Genomic DNA, 24,356 nt, shown 5'->3' with positions numbered 1-24,356 from the left:
CATGATCTTCTCTCCGTCATTCCCCTTCTCCTGCCTGAAATGCCTTTCTAGTTTTGTCTCATCCTGGGCTTGCCCTCAGCTGTGGCATGGAGCAGGAAGATGTCTCTCTTTATTTCCATCCATTCATGCCTGTGTGTGTGATGCTGAGCCCCTTTCATTTCACCCTGTGCAGTGGCTGGGTGCCTCTGAGCTACTGAGGTGTGCCTGGTGTCATCTTCCCTTCCAGAGTCCCATGGTGATCCAAGTGGAGGGAGAGGGCCGGTCTCTGCTTCCACACAGAGCAGTGAACTGAGCACACCCAGCTCCCTCTACATGGAGTATGGTGAGTACAGCCAGCCTCAGCAGGGACACTCAATCCTGGTCAGGTTCCTCCATGGTCTGCAGTGACCTCAGCTGCTGGCACCTGCTTGTGGGATGCTGGCTGGGTGCTGGCAGGGCTTGGTGGCATGGAGATAGCAGGTCCTTCCCTCATACCTGTGTCTCTTCCTATTCTAGACTCTGGACAGTACCTGAGTTCGGGGGAAGGGATGTTCAGGAGACCTTCAGAAGGGCAGTCCCTCATCAGCTACCTCTCTGAGCAGGACTTTGGCAGCTGTGCAGACCTGGAGAAGGTGAGGGAAGCAGCAGCAGCCTGTGTGCATTGGAGAATGTATCTTGGTGCAGGTTCAGAGACACTTCCTGCCGTGGGGAAGATAATGCCATGGTATTGCCTGCTGTAGAGCTGTGCACCGAACTCCAAGGTTGAGCTCCTCGGTGGTGTCTGGTAGCTGGGATCTGCCCATCCATCATATACGTGGCAGCTTTGCAACATGTTAGGGCCTCTCGGGGCCATGTGCTGACCCCCCAGAGTAGATGTGTTGCACATCCTCTTTGTAGGATGCCTGTTGTGTTTTGTGAGTATTCTGATGCCCAAGAAGGCTTTGTTTTCTAGGTCCTCATAGAGGAGTCATATTTTACAGGGCTGACAGAGGTTAATGGCTTTCACCACCATCCATGAGTAATAAGCTCTTTCCTGTCATAGGTGGGGAACAAAATTTTACCAAGTCTTCTTAGTTCATCCAAGGCATAGCCTTGAATGCTTTTGCTCTTGCCTTGCAGGAGAATGCCCACTTCAGCATCTCAGAGTCCCTGATCGCTGCCATTGAGCTGATGAAATGCAACATGATGAGCCGGCAGCTGGAGGAGGAGGAGGAGGATAGTGACAAGGAGATCCAGGAGCTTAAACAAAAGATTCGCATTCGGCGCCAGCAGATCCGCACCAGGCACTTGTTCCCTACCTGCCAGGAGATAGGCTCAGACAGTGGGTGATGCGTTTTGGGCTCATCAGCTAGTGGGATGTGGGTTTTCTGTCCATTGCCTGTCCTATAGCTGCCTGCCTTCCTGCCCGTTCCTTGCAAACAGTTAAATTGCTACCAAGGTGCTGCCAAGATTTGTGAAACTGCTGCTATTGAAGACCATAATGTGACAGATACCATCCATTGATAACACTGCTGGCACTGAGTTATGGAATGTAATTTCATTTTGAACCCATAGTGTGTTCCATCTTTGAGCTCCATCCCTCCCTTCCCTGGCCGTACCTGGCTATCCCCTTCTCCCATAGCTGTCAGTGACCCTTTGGAGCACTTCCACTGGTGACCTGGCTGTGATGCCTTTCTCCCAGGTCTGGTAGCGACAGACAGCGGGTCCCAGTTCAGCTCCCACGGCTCCATGCGGCTCTCTGACTCTGGCTCTGTGGAGGATGTGGAAGAGTACGAGATCCGAGGTAGGGGGAAATGGCTGTGTCGGCTTCTTTCATAGAAACAGACTTCTTGGTGTGGTTGTGTTGGGGTCAGTCCTGCTGAAGAAGACCCTGTACCTCTGGCCTTCAGGATGGCTTTTCCCAAACAACTGGCTGAATTGAGTATAAGCAGAACAATCAGTTTCCCTCATGTGGTGGCATGATTTTCCTTCAGAATCTTCTGTAACCCTGTCATGTTCTGTGCCTCTGGCTGGTAGGTGGTTTCCATTTCATTGCCTGGTACACACAGCTGCTGTCACAGCTAGAGAGGTGGGAGAGCTGCCCTCCTGCTCTTCTTCTCCCCAGGCAGAAGGAGCCATAGCTCTGGCCACTTACCTCTTGAATGGTGGGTGCTGGTCACATCCTGACCTGCAATACCTCTAGTCTCTGCTCCTGGCAGCTTGGGTGGCTGAGCTTATCACCCACAGGAGACCAGCCTGAGTCCCTGGGTGTTCATTTCCTTCAGAGCCTTGTTCATCCTGAGGTGGATGACAATAGTACCTCCATCTCTCTTACTTTAAAAAGAAGATGGAGTTGTCCAGTCTTCTTGTCTCCTGACTATTGACAGCAACCCCTCCTTTCAGTCCATGAGGGTGAGGTTTTGGGCTCAGTTTTGTAGCCCATGGAGGAGTGTGTGAATTCAGTTCTGGGCTCTCCTCGTGTGAGTGCTGCTCTTGTTTTATGCCGTTTCTCTCTGGCCTGGCTGAAGCACTGAAGTCAACTGTTTTGTCATCACCGTGTCATACAGATGGTAACGATGGATCTAACCTGATTCAAATGTCCAAGAACGGCCTCTCAGTGTCAATGGCTTCCTTGTTCTCAGGTACCCTGCAGTGCTCCCCCGGGCACGCGCGCGTGTGTGTGCAAGGTGTGTGTGTGTGTGCACGGGCACACTTCTCTGAAAGCTGCCTGGTTTCAGAACTGGGAATTAGTTCCAGTACCATCCAGATGTCAGCAAGAAAAGCTGTGGCAGGATGATGTGGCAGGATGGAGTAGAGCAGAGGCAGAGGAATTCTGCTGTGGGCTCCACCCCCCCAGGGCATTTTGCCATGCAGTATTTTGGATGTATCAAAAGTGCCTGCTGTGGTCAAGACCTGTCTTGCCTGGGGTAGGACTTCACAGGGCAGTGAAGCTCTGTAGGTGTTGAAGGCTGAGCCTGGGTTAAATGAGAGCAGAGTCCTCTATGATGTGGGACCAGGTCTCCATCCCAAGTGCCTTAGGGAGCATTATCCTACTTGACTTGGCAGAGCTGGCATGCCATAGCTTTGATCTGAACCACAGCCAGCCCTTCCTGTTCTGCTCAGACTTGACTTGTAGTGGAATCCTTCCAGAAAGAAGTTCTGGAGGGAGAAGTAGTGAGATCAGACAGGGCATTGGCAGTTTGTTCATGCTGGAGGCCCTAAGCACTGAGATCACATGCAGCTTAGTGTTTTTATTGTTTACAGTAGTACTAGTTAATCCTTCTGGTCTGCTGGCCGTGTTGAAATAACCTTCATGTGCTCTCTGTTTTCTTTAGCAAGGGAACAGCCTGCTGGGCTGCTGCTGCTCTCTCCTGTCTGGTGTTCAGCACCAGCATGTTGCTCCTGCTGGATTTGCTGGTGCTCAGATCTTTTCTGTCAGCCCTGTTGGGTTCACAGACCAGGCTGTGATCCTGGCTGAAGCTGGCACTGGGGTGTGGGGTGATGTCCTTAGATTTGGGGGCTGTTCACAAGCCATCTGGGGGCTATCCCACCTGGTGATAGCATTGGCAGAGATGTTTTGGGCAGCTAATGATGATTTGGGAGTGTTTGCTGTTAATGTTAGGAAATGAGCGGTGTCCCAGTGCTAGCTCCTGTGGAAGCCTAGGGTCAGATCTGGCTCCCTCTGCCATCCCTGAGGCCATGTCAGTGCCTGAGTGTGCTGGCTCTGCCTTCCCATAGCACCTGGCCCACTCTGTGCTGCGTGTGCCCTCCCGTTTGCTCATGTTTGTCATAGTCTAGGACCATGCGAGACCTTCCTGCGCAGAGCAGAAGGCACCGGAGCATGGCAGGTGTGTCTGACTGGTGTCCTACAAGGTTGTGAGGCTGTTTGCCTGAATTCCTTGTTTTCTGCAGCTAGAATTCAGTTTGCATGACCTAGATACGTGGATTCCTTAACATTAGGATGCTTTCGGGTGCCTGTTTTAGCAATGGATGTCAAACAGTGAAGGTCAAGCATCCAAGCTGAATTCCAGTAGTGTGAGTCTGTAAATTTGCAGGACTTACTCTCTTTGTTGCTAGGGCAGTCCTGCTCTCTGTAGGAAAGCTCGGGGCAGGGGGACACTCCTTGCTCAGCCTGTGACTGCTTTGGCTCACAAGCTGTGATTCCCTTGGCCTCAGTGTGCAGTTGATGCCTCGCTGGGATCATATGGGCTCTCTGCAGATTTGTGTTAGTCAGCCTGCTTGGGGAATAGGAGCAGGGACCCTGAGCTGTGCCTCCCCATGCCAGGCACTGGGGCAGGGGAAGCTACAGGCTTTTTTGTGGGGGCGGTGTGGTCACTGCAGACCATTCCTAGAGCTCCCCAGAGGTACAAAACAGGAGACCTGCTGGGATGAAGGTTTTGGCTTTGGCCACTCTTCTGTCCTGACCTGTAGTACCTTCACCTTGCATGCCCTCTTCCCTTTTCTGGGAGCCTTATCTACCATGAAGCAGGGTTTCTGTCTATTTTTGTCTGCATTGTACAACTGCAAGTGTCCTGACACAGGGGTCTTCTACTGTTGAGATGGATTCCCAGTTAGGGTTTAACCTGCTGGAGTGAAAAAAAGATGAGTGTAAAAGGTACCTCTGGGTATTGCCTGCTACTGGAGCTGCAGGGCAGCCCAGGACTCTTTGGGAGCTGATGGAGGAGTGGAGGGAGCACGACTCCAATGTCCTGCACCTTATCTTGGACCCTTCCCTCCTCAGGAGATGAGTCTGTGACCTCTGCAGAGGGCTGGCCTCATGGCTGCTGGCCCTTTCTCTGCAGGGATGCTGATGTGTCTGGGCAGTGCTGGGCACAGGCTGCCAGCCCTGGCTGTGCAGTCAGCTGACAAGCTGTGGCTTGGCCAGTGTCTGATCTTAGAGGTTGCAGTCAAGTAGAGAGAAGGGCTCTGCATCCCATTGCTAATCCCTTCCAGCATCTATACTGTGTGTAGAGAGCTACTAAACCTTCTTGCTAGCCTTGCAGTCCTGCCCTCCTGTGTGTGTTCTGTTTCAGGCCCTGTCACTGCTAGGACTTGATGTGTGACCTGTACCAGCAGCCACTTGTCTTCCCCAAACCTCAGGCTGGCTGTTCACAGCATCCCACCATGCCTTTCCCTTGTAATTCCAACAGCTGACTGATTAGACTGCACCCCTCCTTACTGCTCAGTGCCACTGGTAGAAGTTGATGCTGTAGTTCACATGCTTTTGAATAGCTTGATGAGTTTTACCTTGAAGCTTTGGTTTGAAATGAGTGTATCCCCCTGCCCTGTCCCATCTGTTCCACCTTGTCTGTTTGTGATTTCAGATGCAGACATCAAGAAGAACCCAGACTCCAGCAGGAAGTCCTTTCTCTCCTCGGACTCCATGTACGTCTTCAACCTCATGGTGACACATCTTGGGTACCACATTCTCTTTCCTCAGCTCTGCTCTTCCATGTGCATCAGTTGCTGTTTTGCACTGGAGTAGATATCCCTCCCTCTCTCCCTCCTGCCTTCCCTCCCTCCCTCTGTGGGGATCCCTCTGCTCATGTGGTAAAATACAAAGCTGTGTCAATGGTTGGCAGCTGCTTGGGTAGGTTCACATTGGGAGAGCAGTTTTTTCTGGCTTACACAGGCACTGGCTGTCACTTTGCAGCTTCCCCTGCAAACAGGCACAGGTTTTGCTAAGTGATTCAAGTTTTGCTCACCTTTCTGAACAGTTGTTGTGGTGCCATTAGCCAGCTTTGCTTGGGGGCAGCTGCAAAGACAGAAATCAATCACGTGTATTAATTTTAAGCCTGTGTAGCAGTGCAGAATTATGGTACCAGAGTTGAAGAGAAGATCTTCAGCTTGAGCTGGGACTGGCATGGGGCTGCAAGGAGGGTGCAGCGGTGAGATCCAGTACTAACAATTCCTTTGCTGTCTAGATCCCACTCCTTCCTCAATTCAAACTCGGCAGAGGCTGTGGCCATGGGCCTGCTGAAGCAGTTTGAGGGCATGCAGCTCCCAGCTGCCTCTGAATTGGAGTGGCTGGTCCCTGAGCATGACGCCCCGCAGAAGGTAAGGCTGTGAGTTCATGTCAGTGATTGCATTTGATCTTCCCTGAACTCCTGGCTTCAGGCCACTGCTGAGGGGGCTTTGCTTGTCCCAGTGCTCCCTTTGTGGAGCTGGAGGAGCGGGTTTGTCTGGGCTTTGGAGATGAATGCATCCAATCAGGGTTGTGCCACTGCAGCCTCCCACAGCAGTGTCCAAATCCCTGAAGACAGCCATTCTTCATCCCCCAATTCAGCTGGAGGAGCAACTCGGTGCCTGGCAGTTTTCCAGAGGGCTGCAGTTGCAGGTTTCTGGCAGTCCAGCCAGGTGCACTGCCTTTGCAGTACAAGATAGGGATCTGACCCTCTTGCCTGCCTCTCCCAGCTCCTGCCCATCCCTGACTCTCTGCCTATCTCTCCTGATGATGGAGAACACGCCGACATCTACAAGCTGAGGATTCGGGTGCGCGGAAACCTGGAGTGGGCCCCGCCACGACCGCAGATCATCTTCAATGTTCACCCAGCCCCAGCGTAAGGACCCGTGTGGCTGGGGGCTCTCAGGGGATCTGCCCTCTCCATCCCTTTTCCATAAACACCGAGGTTGCTTATCCTCTGGTTGCTGGGGTTTCCCCGCTCTCAGACTGGTAAATCCACAGTGGTCACCACTGTGAGATGGTGAGATGGAGCCAGTGCCTGGGATTAGTGCCAGGACACAGAAGGGCTTTTTGCCTTGGATGTGTTGTCCACATAAACCTTCCAGGCCTTCCAATACCCATCTTCTGGTGCCAGGTACCATCAGGGCTGGGTCATGCATGTTGTCTTCTATCTCTGGGCAGGAGGAAGGTGGCTGTGGCCAAGCAGAATTACCGGTGTGCAGGTTGTGGCATCCGGACTGATCCTGGTGAGTGCTGGGAGCCTGACCTGTAACTGGAGAGTGCAAACAAGTGGGAAGATGCTGAGTGAGTGGGGGGTGGTAGAGCTCAGCACAAGGTCACTGGGGCAGTGCTGCACTGCCTTCGCCAGCTCTGCCTGCACATTGGTGTGCATCATCCACAGAGGAGTCTCCTCTTCCAGAAGGTCACAGAGCTGGTGGAGGCAAAGAGCAGCCAGCCTGTCCTTTGGAGGGCATTTCAGATCTTGACTCTTGTAACGCAAAGTCCTGTGTTGGGTCCTCAAGCTCCCAGCAGGTTCTGTAGCTGCAGAGCTCTTCCCTGAATATGTAGGTAGATGTGGCTGCATGAGACTGGACTGTTGGTCCTGAAGGCTTTTGCAGCCAGAGAGTGCTTGCAGACCCGAGTGTTGAACACTCTGGGCTGGAGGAGATGGCAGCAAGGCAGAGTTCCTTGCTTGTTGGAAATGCTGAGCAGCATTGGGAGTGCAGCATGTGGCTGTGCAGAGGGGAGTGCAGCATGTGGCTGTGCAGAGCCCGTGCCTGGGCTGACCTGCCTGTCTGCCTGGGTTTGGCCAGATTACATCAAGCGGCTGCGGTACTGTGAGTACCTGGGCAAGTATTTCTGCCAGTGCTGCCACGAGAACGCCCAGACCGTCATCCCCAGCCGCATCCTGCGCAAGTGGGACTTCAGCAAGTACTACGTGAGCAACTTCTCCAAAGACCTGCTGAGCAAGATCTGGAGTGACCCACTCTTCAACGTGCAGGCTATCAATCCTGCCCTCTACCAGAAAGTGAAGGCTCTCAACCAAGTGCGGGTAAGACCCTTTCTGTGCCTTCCTGAGTGGGGTTTGGATGAGCTGGGTGGCTGCCAACTGTAAACCGTATTTCAGGGAAGCTGGGGAGAAGCAGATACTTCAGTTTTGGAGGCTTAAAACCTCATCAGTATGTGTTTCCATTCCACGTCTTCTTATTTCTTCAGTGGCATAGGAATGTCAAAAGGAATTTGTGGCTGGTATCCAGCTGGGCTTCAATTTATCTCCTGGAGCACAGGATGACGGTTGTGCTTGCCTTGCCCTGTGTGATGTAAACACCTTGGAAACAGGAGAGCAGCAGCTGAGGAGCAGCAGTTATTTCAGCAGCACAGGGAATGGGGCAAACCTGCTTGACTGAGGACTGTGCTCTGTTTACTCATTCTTTGTCCCCCCTTCCTCTGCAGCTGCTGAGAATCCAGCTTTTCCACATGAAGAACATGTTCAAGACGTGCCGGCTAGCTAAAGAGTGAGTCCTAGGCTGTTTTGCTGTCCTGGTTCTGTCCCCTGGCAGTTTGCATTGGGAATCTGTGCAGCCTGTGCATTGTGGGGAGAGAGGGGAGTGGAGGGGGAGAGAAAGCATAAGGAGTGGAGAGAGGGGTCTTAGTGGAGTCACTTTGCTCTGAGCTCTGGTTTCTCTGTCCTTGCAGCCTCCTGGACTCCTTTGACACAGTGCCTGGCCATTTGACAGAGGATTTGCACCTCTACTCACTGAGTGACTTCAGTGCCATCAAGAAAGGGGACCTGATGCCTCACCTGACAGAGCTCCTGAAGGCAGGCAGCCTGCACATTGACAAGTGCATGGTAAGGCCTCCTCTCCTGCCTCTTGCATGGCTCTGCAGCCTTGGGAGCAGGCTTTGCTGCAAAGATAACTGATGGGGAGGCTTTGGTGTGCCAGGCAGCCACCAGATTAACTGATTCAGTGCTAACTCTTCCTGCCTGCTTCATAGAGCTCCTACCTAGCACAAAAGGGATATTTGCTACTCCATTTTGGCTCTCCCCCACCCGTGACACAGGTTGATTCAGCCTTCCTGTGCTCCATGCTGGGGAAGGGCTGTCCCACATGGTTAGAGCAGGGCACCACGTCCTGCTGTCCTGCTTTACTCTACCTTCTGCCTTAACTTGCCAGGGAGGTGAGCATTTAGCTGCCTTTTCCTCATCTTTTCTCCTTCCAGCTGTGCCAAGCCAAAGGCTTCATCTGTGAGTTCTGCCAGAATGAGGATGACATCATCTTCCCCTTTGAGCTCAACAAGTGCAAGACATGTGAAGGTGAGATACTGGGGAGCAGCAGGGAGGGGGCAGACCCTGGGGCCACCAAGGTCTGCTTCCAGTTTGAGTGGCATTTGTGCTAGCAAGAGGTAGAGAGCCTTAACCAGCCAGACTAAGTGCACTTGTGCATGGCCTGTGTCTGCAACATACTCTCACAGCAGTAGATCAGCATTGTAACAGTGTTTGCTGGCGTGGGGAAGCATGTAGGTCCCCTCCTGACCACGCTGTGTGCTGCCTGCCCTGCCAGCAGCGGGCAGTTGGGCTGTGATTGCAGTGAGCAGGTGTCTGGGAGCCCTGGCTTCCCTGCTGCTGTGCTTACAGGACAGGCTGCAGCCTGCACACAGCTCCCCTGCCCCTGCTTGGATGGCTGGAGCTGACCTTGCAGAACAGAGAGAGCCTGAAGGCTTTATCTCTGTGTCCTTCCTGCATGCTAAGAAATCCCTAGGCCCCTTCAGGAGACATCCTCGATAATGCCCAGTATTAATGGCTGAGTAGAGCTTGGTCCTGCATCTTGGGACCAGCCTCTGAACTGGCTTAAAATGGCTCCTGACTACATGCAAGCCTTGCTTTGGCAGGTGCAGTGCCAGAGAAAACTTGGGGCAAAGTCATTATTTCCTTGGAGTATCAAGGAAGTCTGGGGAGGGACCTTGTGTGGAGCAGAAAACCTCCCTCCTGTGCTTCCAAAGCTTCGTAAGCTAGTGCAGGGACCTGGGGTGTGGAGTGTCAGGCAGTCTGTCAGCCTGCACCAGTGCTCAGCCATGCTCTCCCTCACAGAGTGCAAAGCCTGCTACCACAAATCCTGCTTCAAATCCGCCCGCTGTCCCCGGTGCGAGCGTCTCCAAGCCCGGAGAGAGCTGATGGCCAAGCAGAGCATGGAGTCCTACATCTCGGACTACGAGGATGAGCTGGAGCAGCCGGAGGCAGTGGCAGCCACATGAGCATGTGCAGCAAAGGAGCAGATCATGGGTTTATTTATGTGCGTGGCCTTCATCACCAGAGACTGAACCACACAGACTGAGGATGAGGAGGGACTGTTGGGAGGCTTGGAGCACTGTCTTGAAGGGATCTCTTTTCCCTCATGCAGTAGTGCTGGGCTGGGAAAGGAACATATTCCATCATGTGGATCTGCTCCAGGTGCTCCCACTCCCTGATGCCTTTGCTTGGGGGGAGGCAGCTGCTCCTGCCTGTCCTGCAGGCAGAACAGGGATCTTTTCCGAGCAGTTGTTCATGCTGGACTAGACAGGGCTGTGCTGTCCATCTCTGTGCCCTGCTCTGAGCCGAGCAGGGTCCCCTGCAGGGTCAGCACTTCCTGCTCATCAGCTGTATACTAGGAAGCTCTGGTCACATCTGCTCCTTGGAGGAGGGAATCAGGTCTCAGTCCTCTGATCCTCCATTCTGCTGCTGAGGGTTGTGTGCATGGAGGGAGGGTGGGGGTTTGGGGTTGGTTGTACATTTAACAGCTCCCTTTCTCAAATGTGCTGTGGGACACTGCTGGAGAGCAGTTGCTCTCACTCCAGAGTCAGAGCAGAGGAGGTGGCAATGATGAAAATGCCAGATTTCCCTGTGCTGCAGAGGGACACTGCCGCTGGAGCAGCTGCACAAGTGGATGTGCTGATGGACTTTTGGCAGGCAGATCCCCATGGCTCCACAGAAATCTGCCTCCATGGGATACGGTGAGGCTTCTGACCCTACTTCCTTCTCATGCTGCCAGTCTGTCCTACCAGGGAGACATGTCCTCCTCTAAGGATGACATGGGACCTCACTCTTGTGACACCAGGACCTGCCTTGTGTGGAGCTGCCTTTCTGCCCGAGACCTGTTGGGATGCAGGTGAAGGCTCATGCCTCCAGCTGCATCCCCAAGCCTCTGTCTGTTTGTTGTTTTAGGTTGTTTTTTTTTTTAATCTGCTGGATTTGGTTTTATTTTTTTTAATGTGGTTGTTTGTATTTTTAACTGTGTGTTCCCTCTCAAGGAGGTGCTGCTTGAAATGCCTCCTTAGGGGGTATGTGATCTGCTTGGGATTCACCAGTATAAATCGCCAGGGCTGTCCTGCTCCTAGTTCTTCACCCCTGGATGGAACTGGTCCCCTCTCCCAGCAGATCTCCTGCTTCCCTTGGGAGAGGAGGGGTCCCTGAGCCAGGCAAAGCCTTGAAGCTTCCCAGCTGTGCTGTGGTGAGATGGTCAGGCAGCCTGCTTGCAGTGGGGATACCCAGGAGGAGAGCGGTTTGGCACTGGGGTGCTGCCAAGGTCTGGTTCCTCGCTGATGTAGAGCCACCTGCCATGAGTGACAGCTCTGCAGGGTCAGGGTCAGACCCAGTGGGACAAGGTGAGCTCTGTGCCCAGTTAAGGAGGTGCCTCTGCATCGTGGGGGGATGTTTTAGCCATGGCATACCCAGCCAGCACCACCTCAGCATGGGTGGGATGTGGGGTGTTAGGAAGGATGGTGTGGCCTGTGTACGTGCAGAGGGTGTTGAGGGACCAGAGAGCAATGCACTGGCAGGAGGCTTCAAAGGGCAGTGGCTCTTTCAGGACATGTCCTGATTTGAGGCTGGGATGTGACCCCTCATGGGCTCTCCCTGTGGGGGCAGCAGGGCTGGGGAGAGGGGAAGAGGCAGGGGCCAGGAGAGGTGGCCGCAGGGCTTGCTCAGGGAGGGTGGCTGCAAGCCTTGCAGCTGGGGGCCAAGCTGCCGCACAGCAGCATCTCTCCCCTGCCTGCAGCGTCCTGACAAAGTCCTGGAAGCAGGGTTCAGCTCCCCACTTGCTCCCCCAGGGTTTTTGCTGCCTTGTGTCTTGCTTCTGCTTCTTTTCCCCCAGAGCAGCTGCTCTTCTGCTCACTCTCTCTGCAAGCCCTGGGGCTACCAGATGTTGGTCTGCCTTGGTCTTGCCTGTCCCCAAGCCCAAGCCAAGCCCTCCTGTTGCTGCTCGGACCTGGGAACCCGTTCCCTGGAGTTGCCTCAGCAGCACACCTCCATCCACCCTATTTTGTTAGAAGCACTTTAATGTCATGGGACAGCAGCTGAGAGGCTGCCCAGATCCCTTTCTCAAAGCACTGAGTACTTTTAGAGAAGAGGGAAGGAATTCTGGCTTGTTATGGTTTCCACCCTCCGCCATGGACTGTGTGTGGAAGCAGCAGGACTCGCAAACCTGGCGAAGGTCTCCAGGGCAAGATTGTGCCCAGCACTGACACTGCTGCCCAGCACTGACCGCTACAACTAACACTGGAACTGGCCAAGACAGGGAAGCTCTTTGGGAGGGAGAGCTGGGGGCTGCCCTGGCCGTCAACTGGAGCTGTCACAACGGGATTATTATTGCACAGCGCAGCAATTAAAATGCCGTCCTCAATAAACTAAGTTAATAAGGAGTCTGGTTGTGTTGTGACATTGTTTCAGGTGGGGTAATGGTGTGTATCCCACCTGGAGGTGATGGGGTAGGCAGGGAGTGCTGCTGATGGCAAGGAACAATGGAAGGGACAGCTTGTGCAGCTGGTGATGCAGTCACTGGGAGAGGGTTACTGTCACTACACCGTGACTAATTAATCTGGTTTGTGGCCTCCGCCTGCAAACTGCCCACTGGACTCAGGGCAGGAGGTACAAGCCACTGAACAAGGGGCTCTCTGTAATGCCTGTTCCCTTCCAGAGCCTGCTTTGGCTGCTGTCAGAGGGGCCCATGGGCCTGGCCTTGGCTGCTCTGTCAGTGCTTGCATCCCCATTCCCCGCCGCCCAGCTCTCCCTTCACAGCAGTGTTGTGCATGTCCCCATAAACACCATCAATGCAGGTGATAGAAGCTGTAAACTTTAAAACAACTGTTGAAAGATGGGTCTGACAGCCCCAGCACTGGCTTCACGAAGAGCCTCTTCCTGGGGGCTTTTTCCTAAAAACACCTTGCTCAGCCCAAATCTCAGCTGTGGTTACCAGCAGCAATGGCGATCTGGGCTACTCCTGAGGACAGTGGTCGTAACAAAGGCTTCTGGCAGGCACAGGCATGCTGAAGATGGGCTCTCACAGCTGCCAGCAAACCTGTGGCAGCAGGAGGGCTCCAGCAGCTGCCCCAGTGTGGCAACTCGAGCACCAGCTGATGGCAAAGACTTGCAAAACCTTGGAGCTTGCTGCTGCTGCAGGGAGCCCTTCAGCATCCCGGGGTGATCCCTGCCCTGGGTGATCACTGCAAGCTGGCAGCTTGGCAAAGGCACAACGTGCCCCAGCAGAGAGGGTCACTGGGAGTGTGTGGGGGCATAGCGACGCTCAAACTGGTCCACGTCGAACTTGCGCTTGCAGCCGGCGTAGTTCATGTAGCGAATCTTCCCAAAGATGGCCCGCTCCGCCCAGCCCTGGTCGTGAATGCCACAGATGGACCACAGGCAGCCTGCTGGGCACAGAGACAAAGCGTCAGCTCTTCCCTTGCTCGGAGGCACCCAGAGAGCAAGTGGCATGTGGGTGCAAACCAGGATGCGCTGGAGTTGCCTGCAGAGAGCACCCACTGCAGCCTTGGCCATCACAGCTAAGGCCTCCCACCCCATGCCCCCATCCTGCAGCTTGCCTACGTATCCATTGGGGTCCCTCCCGTCCAGCTCGTAGCGGTCATTGAGGTAGATGGCAAACTGCAGGGCCTCCTCAGGGGAACGCGTCCACTCCAGGATCTTCTTGGCCCAGTACATCCGCAGGAAGCCGTGCATCTTGCCCTCCTGGACCATTTGCAGCTGTGGGGATAGGGACAGCCATAAGGGTCAGTCCGTGGTAGGTCACCTCTACCCCTCTACCCCTCAGAAAAAAGCTCAGCATTTTGTGGGGAAGATGGAGGGCAGTACCTGGGCAGCATTCCAGAGTGGGTCATGTGTGGTCCCCTGCTCCAGCTCCTGCAGACTGTAGAGATAAGGCCTCTTGTCTTTGGCATGGAGCTTCAGGGTGGTTTGCGCCCAGTCATAGGCACCTGTGAGCAAGAGATGAAGAGCAACACTGAGCAACCTGCTCCGTAGGGTCCTGAGAATGGGGCTACTGAGGGCACTGTGCCCTAGAGGCACCAGTCTTGAAGAGGGCACTCGCCAGCTGCTGTCCTACCTCCAGAAGGGACCAAATGATGGGACATTAGTGCCCCCACAGCCCTTCTAGGAGAAATGGGATTGCCAAGTTGGAGTGACCAGCTGGGTACCCAGCATGGCCCACGTGACCCAAGATGTTACCCTGCACGGTGTCGTAGTTCTCATTGTAGTAGCAGAAGTTTTCAGCCAGCTCCCGCCGCACCACAGCCTCCTCCACAAATGCATCCACTGAGTCCTTGTACATGCGCCGGTGCTTCTGCACCTCCAGGATGGCTCGCTGGGTGGAAACTTGGCCTGGGGACATGGAGAAGCAGCAAATCAGGCTGCTGGTCTAAGCCACAATGCTCAGGCCTGCTGCAGAGTGGGAAGCCTGGGACACTCACCAAAGTGAAGCCACGGGGACAGGTTGCTGAGAGCCGCCTTGTTGGGATCATTCCTGTGGGTGCTGAAGAATTTCAGCCGCTCTGCAATGAAGGACTTCAGCACAGCCAGTCCTGCAGCTGTGCCAGGGGTTGCCCACTCCACCTCCTTCACGGTGTGGTCCACCTGCAAGCTGGAATAACAGGCCTCCCAATCGATGGGCTGGGCGGCGACCAAACAGTGAGTGCATCTGCAGAATCTCTTCAGTGAGGGCTGCCCTGAGTGTTATGTCTCCAACCAGCAAGTCCCCAGCCCATGCCAGCCTCCTCCTCTTAACTAGCCCTCTGCATGGCAGAGATGTGGGAACCTGATGAATGAGGTGCGAACCTCCCTCTCCCCAGGGCATCCTCATCTCCACACCATCTGTGTGTGACCTCAGGCAGGTCACTGTCCTTATTCCCTGCCAACCCCTCCCAGGATCAAAAAATATCTGTGAAACACTCTGGGACCAGCCCGTGGATGGGTTTGGAGTGTCTCGTGCTGGTACCTCTGCTGGGCAGGAGGGGGAATGTGGGTGACGAACAACAGGGGGAAATTCAGTGAGGAACTCAGGTAGCTGAGCATGGATCTTGCCCCGGATGGTCCTGGCGCTGTACTCCTGCTTGGGGGAGGCGACCCAGCAGGGCACGATGTTGTGGGCATCAACCTGGGAAGCAAAGCCATGGAGAAGGGCGTGAGAAGCAAACAGTCCTGATGACATGACACACATGCTCTCTGCTCAGGTCACTCCAGTTCGCAAGACACAGGAGACAAGTTTGTCCCACATCTCACCAGCCAGAGTGCTCCATTCCCAGAGTGCTGACACCCACCTGTGCAAATGGCACATCCTCCGGCAACCGTTCCCTGACGTCCTCCACCCACTGCCGGGGCAGGCGGAGGGGACTGAAGTCTGTCACCAGCCCACCCACACCATGCTCCACCACAAACGTGGGCAGCACATCCTTGGCATAGCCCAGCAGCAAGTGGAAGGAGATGTTCAACTCTGCACACTCCTGCAGTGACAAGGAAATGGCTGTGGGACAGTTCATGGCTCTAGAGACCCCACCCCACCACCATCTCCCACTTCCCCAGGAGCCCTGTCTCACCCAGCGTGGACATCCCCTGGCCGTACCTCCGCCACCTCCTGCAGGCCCCTCAGCATGAACCTGTAGTGGCGGATGGTGGCCTCCAGGAATCTGGGCACCAGGCAGAAGCAGACATGCAGAGGCAGCTCCTGTTTGAGGGCCAGGCGCTGGGCGTAGAGGAAAGCCCAGTTATCTGGGGGAAAAGTACACAGGGTGGCGTCAGGAGAGTGCTTCACTGATGGGATGGAGTTTCACAGGAAGTTTCCCCCCACACCTCCCTGTAGAGAGTGGGGCCAGCTCCAAAGTTACCGAAGGAGGGAACCAGCGCTTTTACCACGCATGGGAGCCCCTTCCACCAGCTGGTTCGCACCTTGCACTCGCTGATCCCGGCACATCCAGTAAAGGATGCACCGAGCATCATCCTTTAGGTCCGAGCCCTGTGAGACAAGGCGAACCCGCTTTTTGTTGTACTTGAACTCTCGAACGGACAGGGCCGCCTTCCGACGGGCCTCCTGTATCGCCTCCTCTTCCTCCGTCCTCCTCCGAGACACAGGTGGCACCTCCGTGACCTCGGCCTTTCGCTTCCCTTGTCCCCGCCGCATCCTCAGCACCGCCCGGAGCAGCGTGGTTGCGTGCGGCCGCTGCGAGAGGAAACCAGGCCGGACTGAGCTCCCGCGCTTCCTTGCGAATCCCGGACCCCGGACCGCCCCCAGAGCCCGGGGGATGCTGGTCCCCTGCCCATCCTGGTCCTCGGGAAGCGGGGGATAACGGTGTTCCGGTCCCCGGCCCGATCCGCTCCTGGTCCCGACCCCGATCCCGATCCCGACCCCGATCCCGATCCCGACCCCGACCCCGACCCCGACCCCGAACCAGACGCCGATGCCGATGCCAGTCCCTACCTGGCAGCCACGCGGCCCTCGAGTGTTACACAAGCCGTGGGCGTGTGCGAAGGACGTGTCCAGGGGTGTGGCCGTGTCCCGAGGGGCGGCTCCGCGCCCGGGACCGCCCCCCGCACACGGGCGCCGGTGCTGCCCCGATGTCCCCGGCGCGCCCAAGGCGCTGCACCTGCCCCGGGAGGGGGGTCAGTGCCCGCTGGTGCCTCCCCTCCCTGTCCCCGGGAACAAGGAAGCAGCTCCAACTACCTTCAGCCATCACTCGGCAGCGTAGTTCCCCGCTGCCACCTTCCCCACGCTCTGTGTCCTCAGGTCCCCCACCTTGCAAGGCGTTGGGGTGCTGGCTGTGGACATGACTGGGGGCACGGGAGGGCTGCCCCTGCTGCTGCTGAGCCTTGCTGTGCTGGATCTCCCGCTGGGTAAGGGCTGAGCGGTATGTGGAGCTGTCCAAGGGGTGGGGGGTGAGTGAGCAGCATTGTTCTCCAGGGTGGTGGGTGGCCCTCGGGTGGCTTTACTCACAGAGGTGAAACACTTTGGGTGCTGTTTGTTCTCCAACATCTCAGCCCTGTCCTAGTGAGCAAACAGGGCAGTGGTTTATAGAACACAAGCAACAAGCTCTATTTCTTTTGCCTCTGATGGGGGTCTCCATTTGGGAAGAGAAGACCTTAGGCCCAGCTGACCCCCTTGCTGAGCCTTGGTCCCTGCTGGGCTCATTGCCTTTGCTACAACCTGCCCAGTAGCACCAAATGGCCCTGCCCAGATGGCAACCTCACTGGGATGTACTAGGCCTGCAAAACTTCAAATGCCATCCCAACATTTGCACTTGATGCAAAGTAAGAGCAATGTTGAGTTGAGAACTGGGAATAAACCTGGGGCTTGTACCTCCTGAGAACCTTGAACTACAGCTGTAGGTCCCCTCCTGCTGCATCCCTCAACCCCCTCCCAAAGCTTTTGTGGGTTGCAGCAGGTCTCTCATGGACTCGCCCTGAGCTGCAAGCTGGGATTTGTTCCTTTGTGGGGCTGCTTCCCCCGTTGCCATTATTTACACCCACCGCTATCAGTTCCTGATTATCTGCAGCGCAGAGGGTTTGTGTAAACTGCTGCTGCTGCATTTCCAGCCCGTCTCACGGTCACCAGTTCCTGCTTGGCTCTTCCTGTCAGACGGGTTTGTCTGACTTTCTCCAGGCATGGGTGAAGATGGTGGAATGGGTCTTAGGACTGGCGCCTAGAGGAGTTTCTGTCCTGAAAGCAGCAATGGCCATGGCTTGTTCCTGCTTTGCCAGGCTGGGGATTTACGTGGTCTGCATGGCTGATTGTCATGTTGCTATTCAGGGAATCCACATGCTTGATCCATGCAGGACAGGGAATTCCCACTCCTGATGATCCATGGCTGATGCAAGGCTTGGGCAGTTCATGGTGGTGGTAATATAGCACCATCCCCAGCAGAGCCATGGTCCCAGCCTTTCACTGCCAGCCCTTGTGTGCCCTCTCCCGCCTCTTTGCAGGGACCGCTGTCAAAGACGTGACAATCCCTGTATCCCTGACTATCCCAACCTCCTTGACACCCACAGAGACCACGGCACTGCTGCCCAACACCACCTCAAGCACTGCAGCAACCTTCCCTCCCTCCCGACATGCAACCTCCACCCCAGGGATGCCAATGGGTAACTTTACACCCAGTGCTTCTACGGCTCGGCAGAGTAGCCCGGCAGCCTCCAACACCACCAGACCACAGGTGAGGGGCAGCACAGCTCACAGCACCTCTGTGTCACCTGGGCTGGGACCTGCCACCACCAGCAGCACCCCAGCACAGCTGGAACCCACCACCAGCAGCACCCCAGCATGGCTGGAACCCACCACCAGCGGTACCACAGCAAGGCTGGGGCTCACCACCAGCGGTACCACAGCACGGCTGGAACCCACTACCAGCAGTACCACAGCATGGCTGGAACCCACTACCAGCAGTACCACAGCAAGGCTGGGGCTCACCACCACCAGCAGTACCACAGCACAGCTGGAACCCACCACCAGCAGTACCTCAGCAGGGCTGGAACCCACCACCAGCAGTACCTCAGCAGGGCTGGGGCTCACCACCACCAGCACGCCAGCTCCAACCTCCATGGCCATGACACCCAACTGTGACAAGATGACCACTTTCACATCTGTGGGGACCAGCACAGCCCTGGCTGTCAGCTCATTTGGAGTTGAAATGAGCATGCTGCCTCCCCCCACCTCTACTCTTCTCTCCTCCACCTTGGTGGGCACCACGTTTGGCACCAGCACCCACCAAGGGCCAGCCACAACCACACTGCTTGACAACACATTCCCAGGGACCGGCAGCACCTCTTCTATCACTCCAGCAGTGACAGACACTTCAGATGAGCCCTCGATGTCCCCATCACACACCACGGTCTCCCTTGTTACCACCACAGAGGTCCCTGGGAGCACCCCTGTCCCCAGCCAGCCAATTGGGACCACAGCCAAGACCACCCCTGGTACCTCCACCCCAACAGAACCAGAGACCTCCAGTGACACTGCAGGTGAGTGCAGACACAGGGCACCTGGAGGTGGTGGATCAGAGTGGTAAATCCCCATGGGATCTCCCATCTTGCTCAGCCAGGTGCTTGGCTTCTTCCCCCAGGGGCCACCCAGTCTCCAGGCTCTGCAGGCCAGCGGGTAGCCCAAGGTTGGGGACCTGTGCTGTGGTGTGGCAGTACTGCTGTGTGGCTGTGCCATGGTGTGACTGCACTGTTGCTGTGCCCCCAGCACTGAGCCTGTATGTACACACCCCCTGGCAGTGAGACTCTGTGTACCCTGTACCCCAAGGAGTGTGACTGTCCCCCAGCAGTCCCCCTGCACTGCTGTCCCCTGGCAGTGCCGCTTACTGGGCACCCGTGTCCTGTCAGTGTGGCTGTACCCTGGTGGCTGTTGCAGGAGCCTTTGTCCTGGGGCTGCAGATGTACCCTGGTGACACTCCACTCCATGCACCTCAACCAGGACAGAGAGACTCTACCCTGCCCCAGTACCCCTGGCCGTGCACATGTCCCTGGTGTCCCTGTACCCCAGTGAGCTACTGTATCCTCACAGAGTACCTGCACCCTGGCCCGATGCCTACGGTGTGAGAGCACCTCATCAGAGTGCTGGTACCCTGGTGATGGCCTCTGTGTGCCTGTGCCCTGGCAGTTGCCACCATGTGCCTGTTCAGCAGCAGGGTGGCTACACCCTGACAATCCTCCAGCATGCCTGCCTGTGGAATGCCAATACCTGGCCCAGTGCCTGCAGGCGCCTCTGAGTGCTCTTGTGCCTGACCCTGAAGAGAAGGAAGCAGCTCCAGCTGTCAGCAGTACACTTGGGCTGTGGTATGCTGTGACACAGGGAAGTGATGCCTGTACAGACAGCCCAGGGGACAAACCCTCAGCCTGGAGCACGCCCTTCCTGAGCACCGCCTGTTCTCTTGGCCAGTTCCTCGCGCTCAGACGGAGCTGGCTGTTGTCTCCTGAGGGCGTTGGTGCTGGGAGCCACCACCAAACATCACCCCTGTGGTGAAGTGCGGGGTTTCAGGCAGCCTGGCTCATCCTTGGGCTTTTTTCCATTGTCACCCTCCCCTCAGCAGGCAGAGGACGGCCACAGGAGTCAGGTCTGTGGTAGTGGTGGCCTTGCTGGCCTGCCCTGCCCACTTCTGGTGGCTGCTCTGGGTCGAGCCGTACAGTTGATGTCTGCTGGGCATTGCACCAGTCCCTGGGAGTGTCTGTGTCAGGTGGAACCCCCTGCCTCGCTGCCAGCACCTGGAGGGTAAAAGGACCCACCTGGATGCTCCTCCTCTGCTGGGTGAAGGAGACCTGGAAACCCCAGTACTGGGGCTGTGGGGAGCACTCAGAGCGGTGCCTACAGGGGTTTGTCAGCTCCTGCTCACCTGGACATGGCTGGGCAGAGAGGGGGGCTGTCCCTGCCCCTGCCCTGGCCCCTGCTGCTGCTGAGCCTCACCTGCCTCGCCGTGCTGCACCTCGCTCTGGGTAAGGGCTGAGTGGGATGTGATGCTCTCTACAGGGTGGGTGGAGAGCGGAGAGCATCATTCCCCAGGGTGGAGGGGATGGTGTGCAGGGGATGGAATGCTGTGGGGGCTGTTTGCTGCTTCTTAAATGGGAAGCAGAGGTGGACTTGCTGCTTCTCCTTTTGTGAGGATGAGGCCCTTCTGTGCAGACGCTCACCTGGCAAGGGCTGGGGTCAGACCTTTGCCCTTCGCCATATTTTTATTTAACCAGCTGCTGTGTGCAGGGAGGGTGTGGCTGCCAGGGGCTTTGGAAGTTTCTGGCTGGGTTGGCTGAAAGCAGATGGCAGCTTGTGTTTTGGTTTCCCATCCTCATGTGAGCAGAGTCCCAGACTCACCGTGTTTGTGCTGGGATCACTGGGGAATCCAGTCTGGCATCCCAAAGCTGCCACCTCGCAGACACCCCTTGACAAAGGTTCAGGCAGCCAGGCTGTCCTGCCCATCCTTTGGAGAGGGTTACAGATCCCTGGGCTTCTCTGGGGACAGCACACTGCTCTGGTAGAGAGTCCCTAGTGGAAGAGAGGATGGCTCTCCTGTGTCCTACCCCTTCCCCCCAGAGCTTTTGTGGGTTGCAGCACGTCTCTAACGGCTCATCCTGAGCTGCAAGCTGGGATTTGTTCCTTTGTGGGGCTGCTTCCCCCGTTGCCATTATTTACACCCACCGCTATCAGTTCCTGACTATCTGCAGCGCAGAGGGTTTGTGTAAACTGCTGCTGCTGCATTTCCAGCCCGTCTCACGGTCACCAGTTCCTGCTTGGCTCTTCCTGTCAGACGGGTTTGTCTGACTTTCTCCAGGTGGAATGGGTCTTAGGACTGGCGCCTAGAGGAGTTTCTGTCCTGAAAGCAGCAATGGCCATGGCTTGTTCCTGCTTTGTCAGGCTGGGGATTTACGTGGTCTGCGTGGCTGATATCCATTGCAGAGATCCGTGTGTTTGATCCATGCAGGATGGGGAACTCCCACTCCCAATGCTCCATGCCTGATGTGTAGCTCTGAGTTCCTCAGGGAGCTCACTGTGGTGGTGATCCTGCACCATCCCCAGCATAGCCATAGGCTCAGCCTTTCACCACCAACCCTTGTGCATTTTATTGTCCCAATTCTTTGCAGAGGTCACTGCCATGGATGTGACAGCAACTGTGTCCCCAGCTCTCCCTACCTCCTCAACACCTATGGAGAGCTCAACACTGCTGCCTACCACTGACTCCATCAGCACAGCCACCCTCCTTTCCTCCAGCCCTGAAACAGAAGCCTCCACCCCAGAGGGGTCTGGCACATCCCCAGAGACTGGCAACACCTCACCGCCCACCGCGCCTCCTCCCACTGAAACTACAGACGATTCAACCGAGGCCTTGACAGCCCTGACAGACACCACAGGCAGCCCTGTTATCAGCACATCAGACCCCATGAGCAGCCCCTCTTCAAGCTACACTGACATCTTCCCCTCAACTATGGAGTCGACTCCAGGTACCCTGACAGTATCTGGGACCCCCACTGCATCTATGAGTGGGTTCAGCCAGGGGCCACCTGGAAGGTGGGGACATGATCAGGGTGACAAATTCCCATGGGAATCCTGGGCATGTACTTGGGTGGCTTCACATAGGTGGCTTCACTTAAGCCTGTTCCCAGCGGCAGGAGCATCCTGCACCTCTGCAGACAGCACTAACCTTACATTGCTTTGCCCAGGCACTGAGCCCTCTTCCCCTGCCACCAGCTCAGCCCAGACCTCAGAGGTTACCCTCAGCACGCCTACGGACCTGACAATGCTGCCGCCAGCCTGCCCCTCTGGCTCGTCCAACACCAGTAAGTGCAGTGCCTGTGGGCATCACCACCCCCAGCATCAGTGCTCGGAGCCAGTGCAGGGGGTCCTGGAGCCCCACTGCTCTTGCTTTACTCTCAGTGTGAAGGTATTGATGTTTTGGGGTATATGTGGTTTGCTGTACAGTGGGAGACTTGTTCTCCTGACAGTGTAGCGTGTCCATGACACAATTAACCTGGGAGGAGGTCCCATGTCTGTGGCAGCAATCCTGGAGAGAGACCCTCCAGGTTCTCTGGCACAGCCCAGGGTTCAAGGCCAATAACCAGAGCCCTGTTTTTAATCCCTAGGTGCATCTCACCTCTTTCTGTCGCTGCGGCTAACCACCCCCCTGGACCTGGGGAACACCACGGTGCAGGAGCTGGTGTTGTCCCAGGTGAGGTGCGCAGGAGGAGATTCCACTCTGCATCTGACAGCTGTGGTTCACTCAGGGAGGGGGTTGGGCAGCCAGTGGGAGGGGAATGGCTGCATCTTGCATTGAATGTCATCCAGAGCCCTTTCAGATGAAGGGGAGACCCTCCTTTGGCTGCCATGGTCCAGGATCAGCCCCTTTCTATGTGGGAACAGGGGACAGGAAACCCCCTCTGGCACAGTTTGATGGCTGTTTGATGGCTGTTCTTTCCCTCAGCTCCGTAAGGACCTGCAGACGGCGTTCCCGTGCGCTGGCCTGTCTCTGGCATGGCGAGGGAGGAGGAGGACCTGACCACTGCCCCTCACCCGGCCTGCTCCTGCCTGGACTGCCAAGCCACCTGCTCCCAGCTCCTCACTCCATGGTGATGCAGGCCCCTGGGGAATCCTCTACAGCTCCTCTTGAACCTGGGGCTTCCCATCCCTCACTCTGCACCCCCAGAGGACCCCCAGTGCTGCTCCTGCCCCTTCCCACAGCCTGTCTGTAGAGCCCGAGCCCTCTCACCACCCTGCTCCAGACCTGGTTCCTGTGGTGGGACCCCCTCCAGCTCTGCTGGGGGGCTGGGAGAAGGGAACCCCACAGGACTGGGCTTTTACATCTGGGACTGAGCTGGCTCAGCCATCAAAACCACCCTGGGGACAGAGGAATGGGAGGAAGGAGACCTGAAGCCCCCAGGATTGCGGTGCCCAAGGCTCACCTGTGGTATTGCTGACAGAGGAGAACACCTGTGCCAACACAGGCTGGGCAGTAAATAGAAATTCCATGTTTTCTGTGTCGAAGTGATGACTTCTGCATTTTCCAAGTTGTCTCTCCTGATTTTCAGCTTTGCCATCTATTAGAGGTACCAGTGAGGAAAACTTGAGTCCCGAAAGCTTTGCGTGGAGAGATGGGCTCAGGGCTGTCCCCTCCCGCCAGGGGCTGCTGCAGGCATTCCAAAGGATGGCTCGGCACCCTGGCAGACTGGGGGGTCTCTGCTTTGGAGCTTTCTGCCCCATGACACCCCACAGCTGCAGGGGCAGCTCTGTGCACTCTGGGGCCGTGGAAATCCCGTGGGCTGTGCTCCTTCCCTGTTTTTTCCAGTCCCCAGCTAAGGAGACAGCCGCAACATCTGTCCCCCTGCAGCAAAGTAATTTATTAACTGATTAATTAACCAGATAAAATCCAACTGAAGCAATTATTAGCCTAAGCAAGCCACCTTGCCTGGAGATTGAAAACTGAAATAATTAGCAAAATAGCCTTTTTGCGTGTCAGGGGTTGTTTTTGGCTGATCCCTGCTTCTCACTGGCAGGCCTCACTGCCCCAGCACAGGGAGGGCTGGGAGGGGGTGTGTGGAGCTGTGGGATTCCTAACCTGGGGACTGCTCTCAGGCTGTCTGGATTTTCAACTGGCTGGGAAGGAGCCAGCAGCTGGACAGGATGGGGAGAGACACCATGGGATCACCCAGCTGCCTGCCAGCTCACCGGGCCTGGGAGAGGCTGGGCTGGGGCTGGAGGCTGTGCCCAGGCAGCTTGTCAGGATGCTCCCATTTGGGATGCCCTTGCATTCCAGGGTTGCCCCTTTGCTCTTTAAGATGCTGCCTGACTTTTGTGGGCTTATTTGGCTCATCGAGACTGAGAGAGGTCCCTTAGCAGCCAGGCAAGGAGCCGGGGAGCAGGCAAAGCCTGCTGGAAGGGGTCCCTGTGCTGGCTGCCTGGTGGGGTGCTGGGAAAGAAATCCTTGT

The 24,356-nt window shown here is 56.2% G+C and overlaps 3 protein-coding genes across 9 annotated transcripts in view; 2 read left to right on the top strand and 1 right to left on the bottom strand.

Annotated features, from left to right (window-relative positions):
* RUBCN (rubicon autophagy regulator) overlaps window positions 1–12,316 on the top strand; it is a 30,794-nt gene extending 18,478 nt beyond the window's left edge. For 5 of the 6 annotated variants that reach the window (XM_048314872.1, XM_048314869.1, XM_048314873.1 and 2 more), the window contains 14 exons: window positions 227–322; window positions 496–611; window positions 1,099–1,300; window positions 1,661–1,762; window positions 2,526–2,600; window positions 5,283–5,343; window positions 5,883–6,015; window positions 6,373–6,518; window positions 6,824–6,888; window positions 7,456–7,694; window positions 8,096–8,157; window positions 8,339–8,492; window positions 8,864–8,957; window positions 9,732–12,316. In XM_048314872.1, coding sequence (XP_048170829.1) covers window positions 227–322; window positions 496–611; window positions 1,099–1,300; window positions 1,661–1,762; window positions 2,526–2,600; window positions 5,283–5,343; window positions 5,883–6,015; window positions 6,373–6,518; window positions 6,824–6,888; window positions 7,456–7,694; window positions 8,096–8,157; window positions 8,339–8,492; window positions 8,864–8,957; window positions 9,732–9,895 — 1,709 coding nt within the window. In that variant the 3' untranslated portion in view covers window positions 9,896–12,316. The remainder of the gene's footprint in view (window positions 1–226; window positions 323–495; window positions 612–1,098; window positions 1,301–1,660; window positions 1,763–2,525; window positions 2,601–5,282; window positions 5,344–5,882; window positions 6,016–6,372; window positions 6,519–6,823; window positions 6,889–7,455; window positions 7,695–8,095; window positions 8,158–8,338; window positions 8,493–8,863; window positions 8,958–9,731) is intronic. The other variant, XM_048314871.1, reaches the window with a different exon arrangement.
* Window positions 12,317–12,731: 415 nt separating this feature from the next.
* LOC125331029 (deoxyribodipyrimidine photo-lyase-like) lies at window positions 12,732–16,436 on the bottom strand. Its single transcript, XM_048314878.1, has 10 exons — window positions 16,375–16,436; window positions 15,846–16,116; window positions 15,523–15,668; window positions 15,221–15,403; window positions 14,899–15,057; window positions 14,375–14,573; window positions 14,133–14,285; window positions 13,761–13,882; window positions 13,493–13,652; window positions 12,732–13,318 (listed from the first exon to the last, which is right to left on the bottom strand). Exons 2-10 carry the CDS (start codon window positions 16,075–16,077, stop codon window positions 13,167–13,169), a joined length of 1,506 nt encoding a protein of 501 aa, XP_048170835.1. The 5' UTR covers window positions 16,078–16,116; window positions 16,375–16,436; the 3' UTR covers window positions 12,732–13,166.
* A 32-nt stretch (window positions 16,437–16,468) lies between these two features.
* On the top strand, window positions 16,469–23,415 carry LOC125331028 (mucin-5AC-like). 2 transcript variants are annotated; one of them, XM_048314877.1, is made up of 7 exons: window positions 16,470–16,787; window positions 17,940–18,206; window positions 18,306–18,908; window positions 21,522–21,878; window positions 22,098–22,214; window positions 22,518–22,603; window positions 22,856–23,415. In XM_048314877.1, the coding sequence occupies exons 1-7, from the start codon at window positions 16,721–16,723 to the stop codon at window positions 22,928–22,930; spliced, it is 1,572 nt and encodes a 523-aa protein (XP_048170834.1). In that variant the 5' UTR covers window positions 16,470–16,720; the 3' UTR covers window positions 22,931–23,415. The 2 variants fall into 2 exon arrangements, with proteins under 2 accessions (XP_048170833.1, XP_048170834.1); XM_048314876.1 differs by having other exon boundaries at window positions 16,469–16,787; window positions 17,940–18,908.
* The last annotated feature ends 941 nt before the right edge of the window (window positions 23,416–24,356 follow it).

This window comes from Corvus hawaiiensis, chromosome 10 (genome assembly GCF_020740725.1).
Source record: "Corvus hawaiiensis isolate bCorHaw1 chromosome 10, bCorHaw1.pri.cur, whole genome shotgun sequence".
NCBI classification, from domain to species: Eukaryota; Metazoa; Chordata; class Aves; order Passeriformes; family Corvidae; genus Corvus; species Corvus hawaiiensis.
This window is presented reverse-complemented; position numbering and strand designations above follow the sequence as displayed.

Excerpts from the sequence above, each read along its gene's own strand:
- LOC125331029 (XM_048314878.1), bottom strand. The coding sequence starts at position 16,077 with ATGCGGCGGGGACAAGGGAAGCGAAAGGCCGAGGTCACGGAGGTGCCA. Across the intron at positions 13,653-13,760 it reads CACTCTGGAATGCTGCCCAG|CTGCAAATGGTCCAGGAGGG; the intron begins GTACTGCCCTCC and ends CTATCCCCACAG. Across the intron at positions 13,319-13,492 it reads GGACCCCAATGGATACGTAG|GCTGCCTGTGGTCCATCTGT; the intron begins GCAAGCTGCAGG and ends TGTGCCCAGCAG.
- LOC125331028 (XM_048314876.1), top strand. The coding sequence starts at position 16,721 with ATGACTGGGGGCACGGGAGGGCTGCCCCTGCTGCTGCTGAGCCTTGCT. Across the intron at positions 22,215-22,517 it reads CTCTGGCTCGTCCAACACCA|GTGCATCTCACCTCTTTCTG; the intron begins GTAAGTGCAGTG and ends TTTAATCCCTAG. Across the intron at positions 22,604-22,855 it reads AGGAGCTGGTGTTGTCCCAG|CTCCGTAAGGACCTGCAGAC; the intron begins GTGAGGTGCGCA and ends TCTTTCCCTCAG.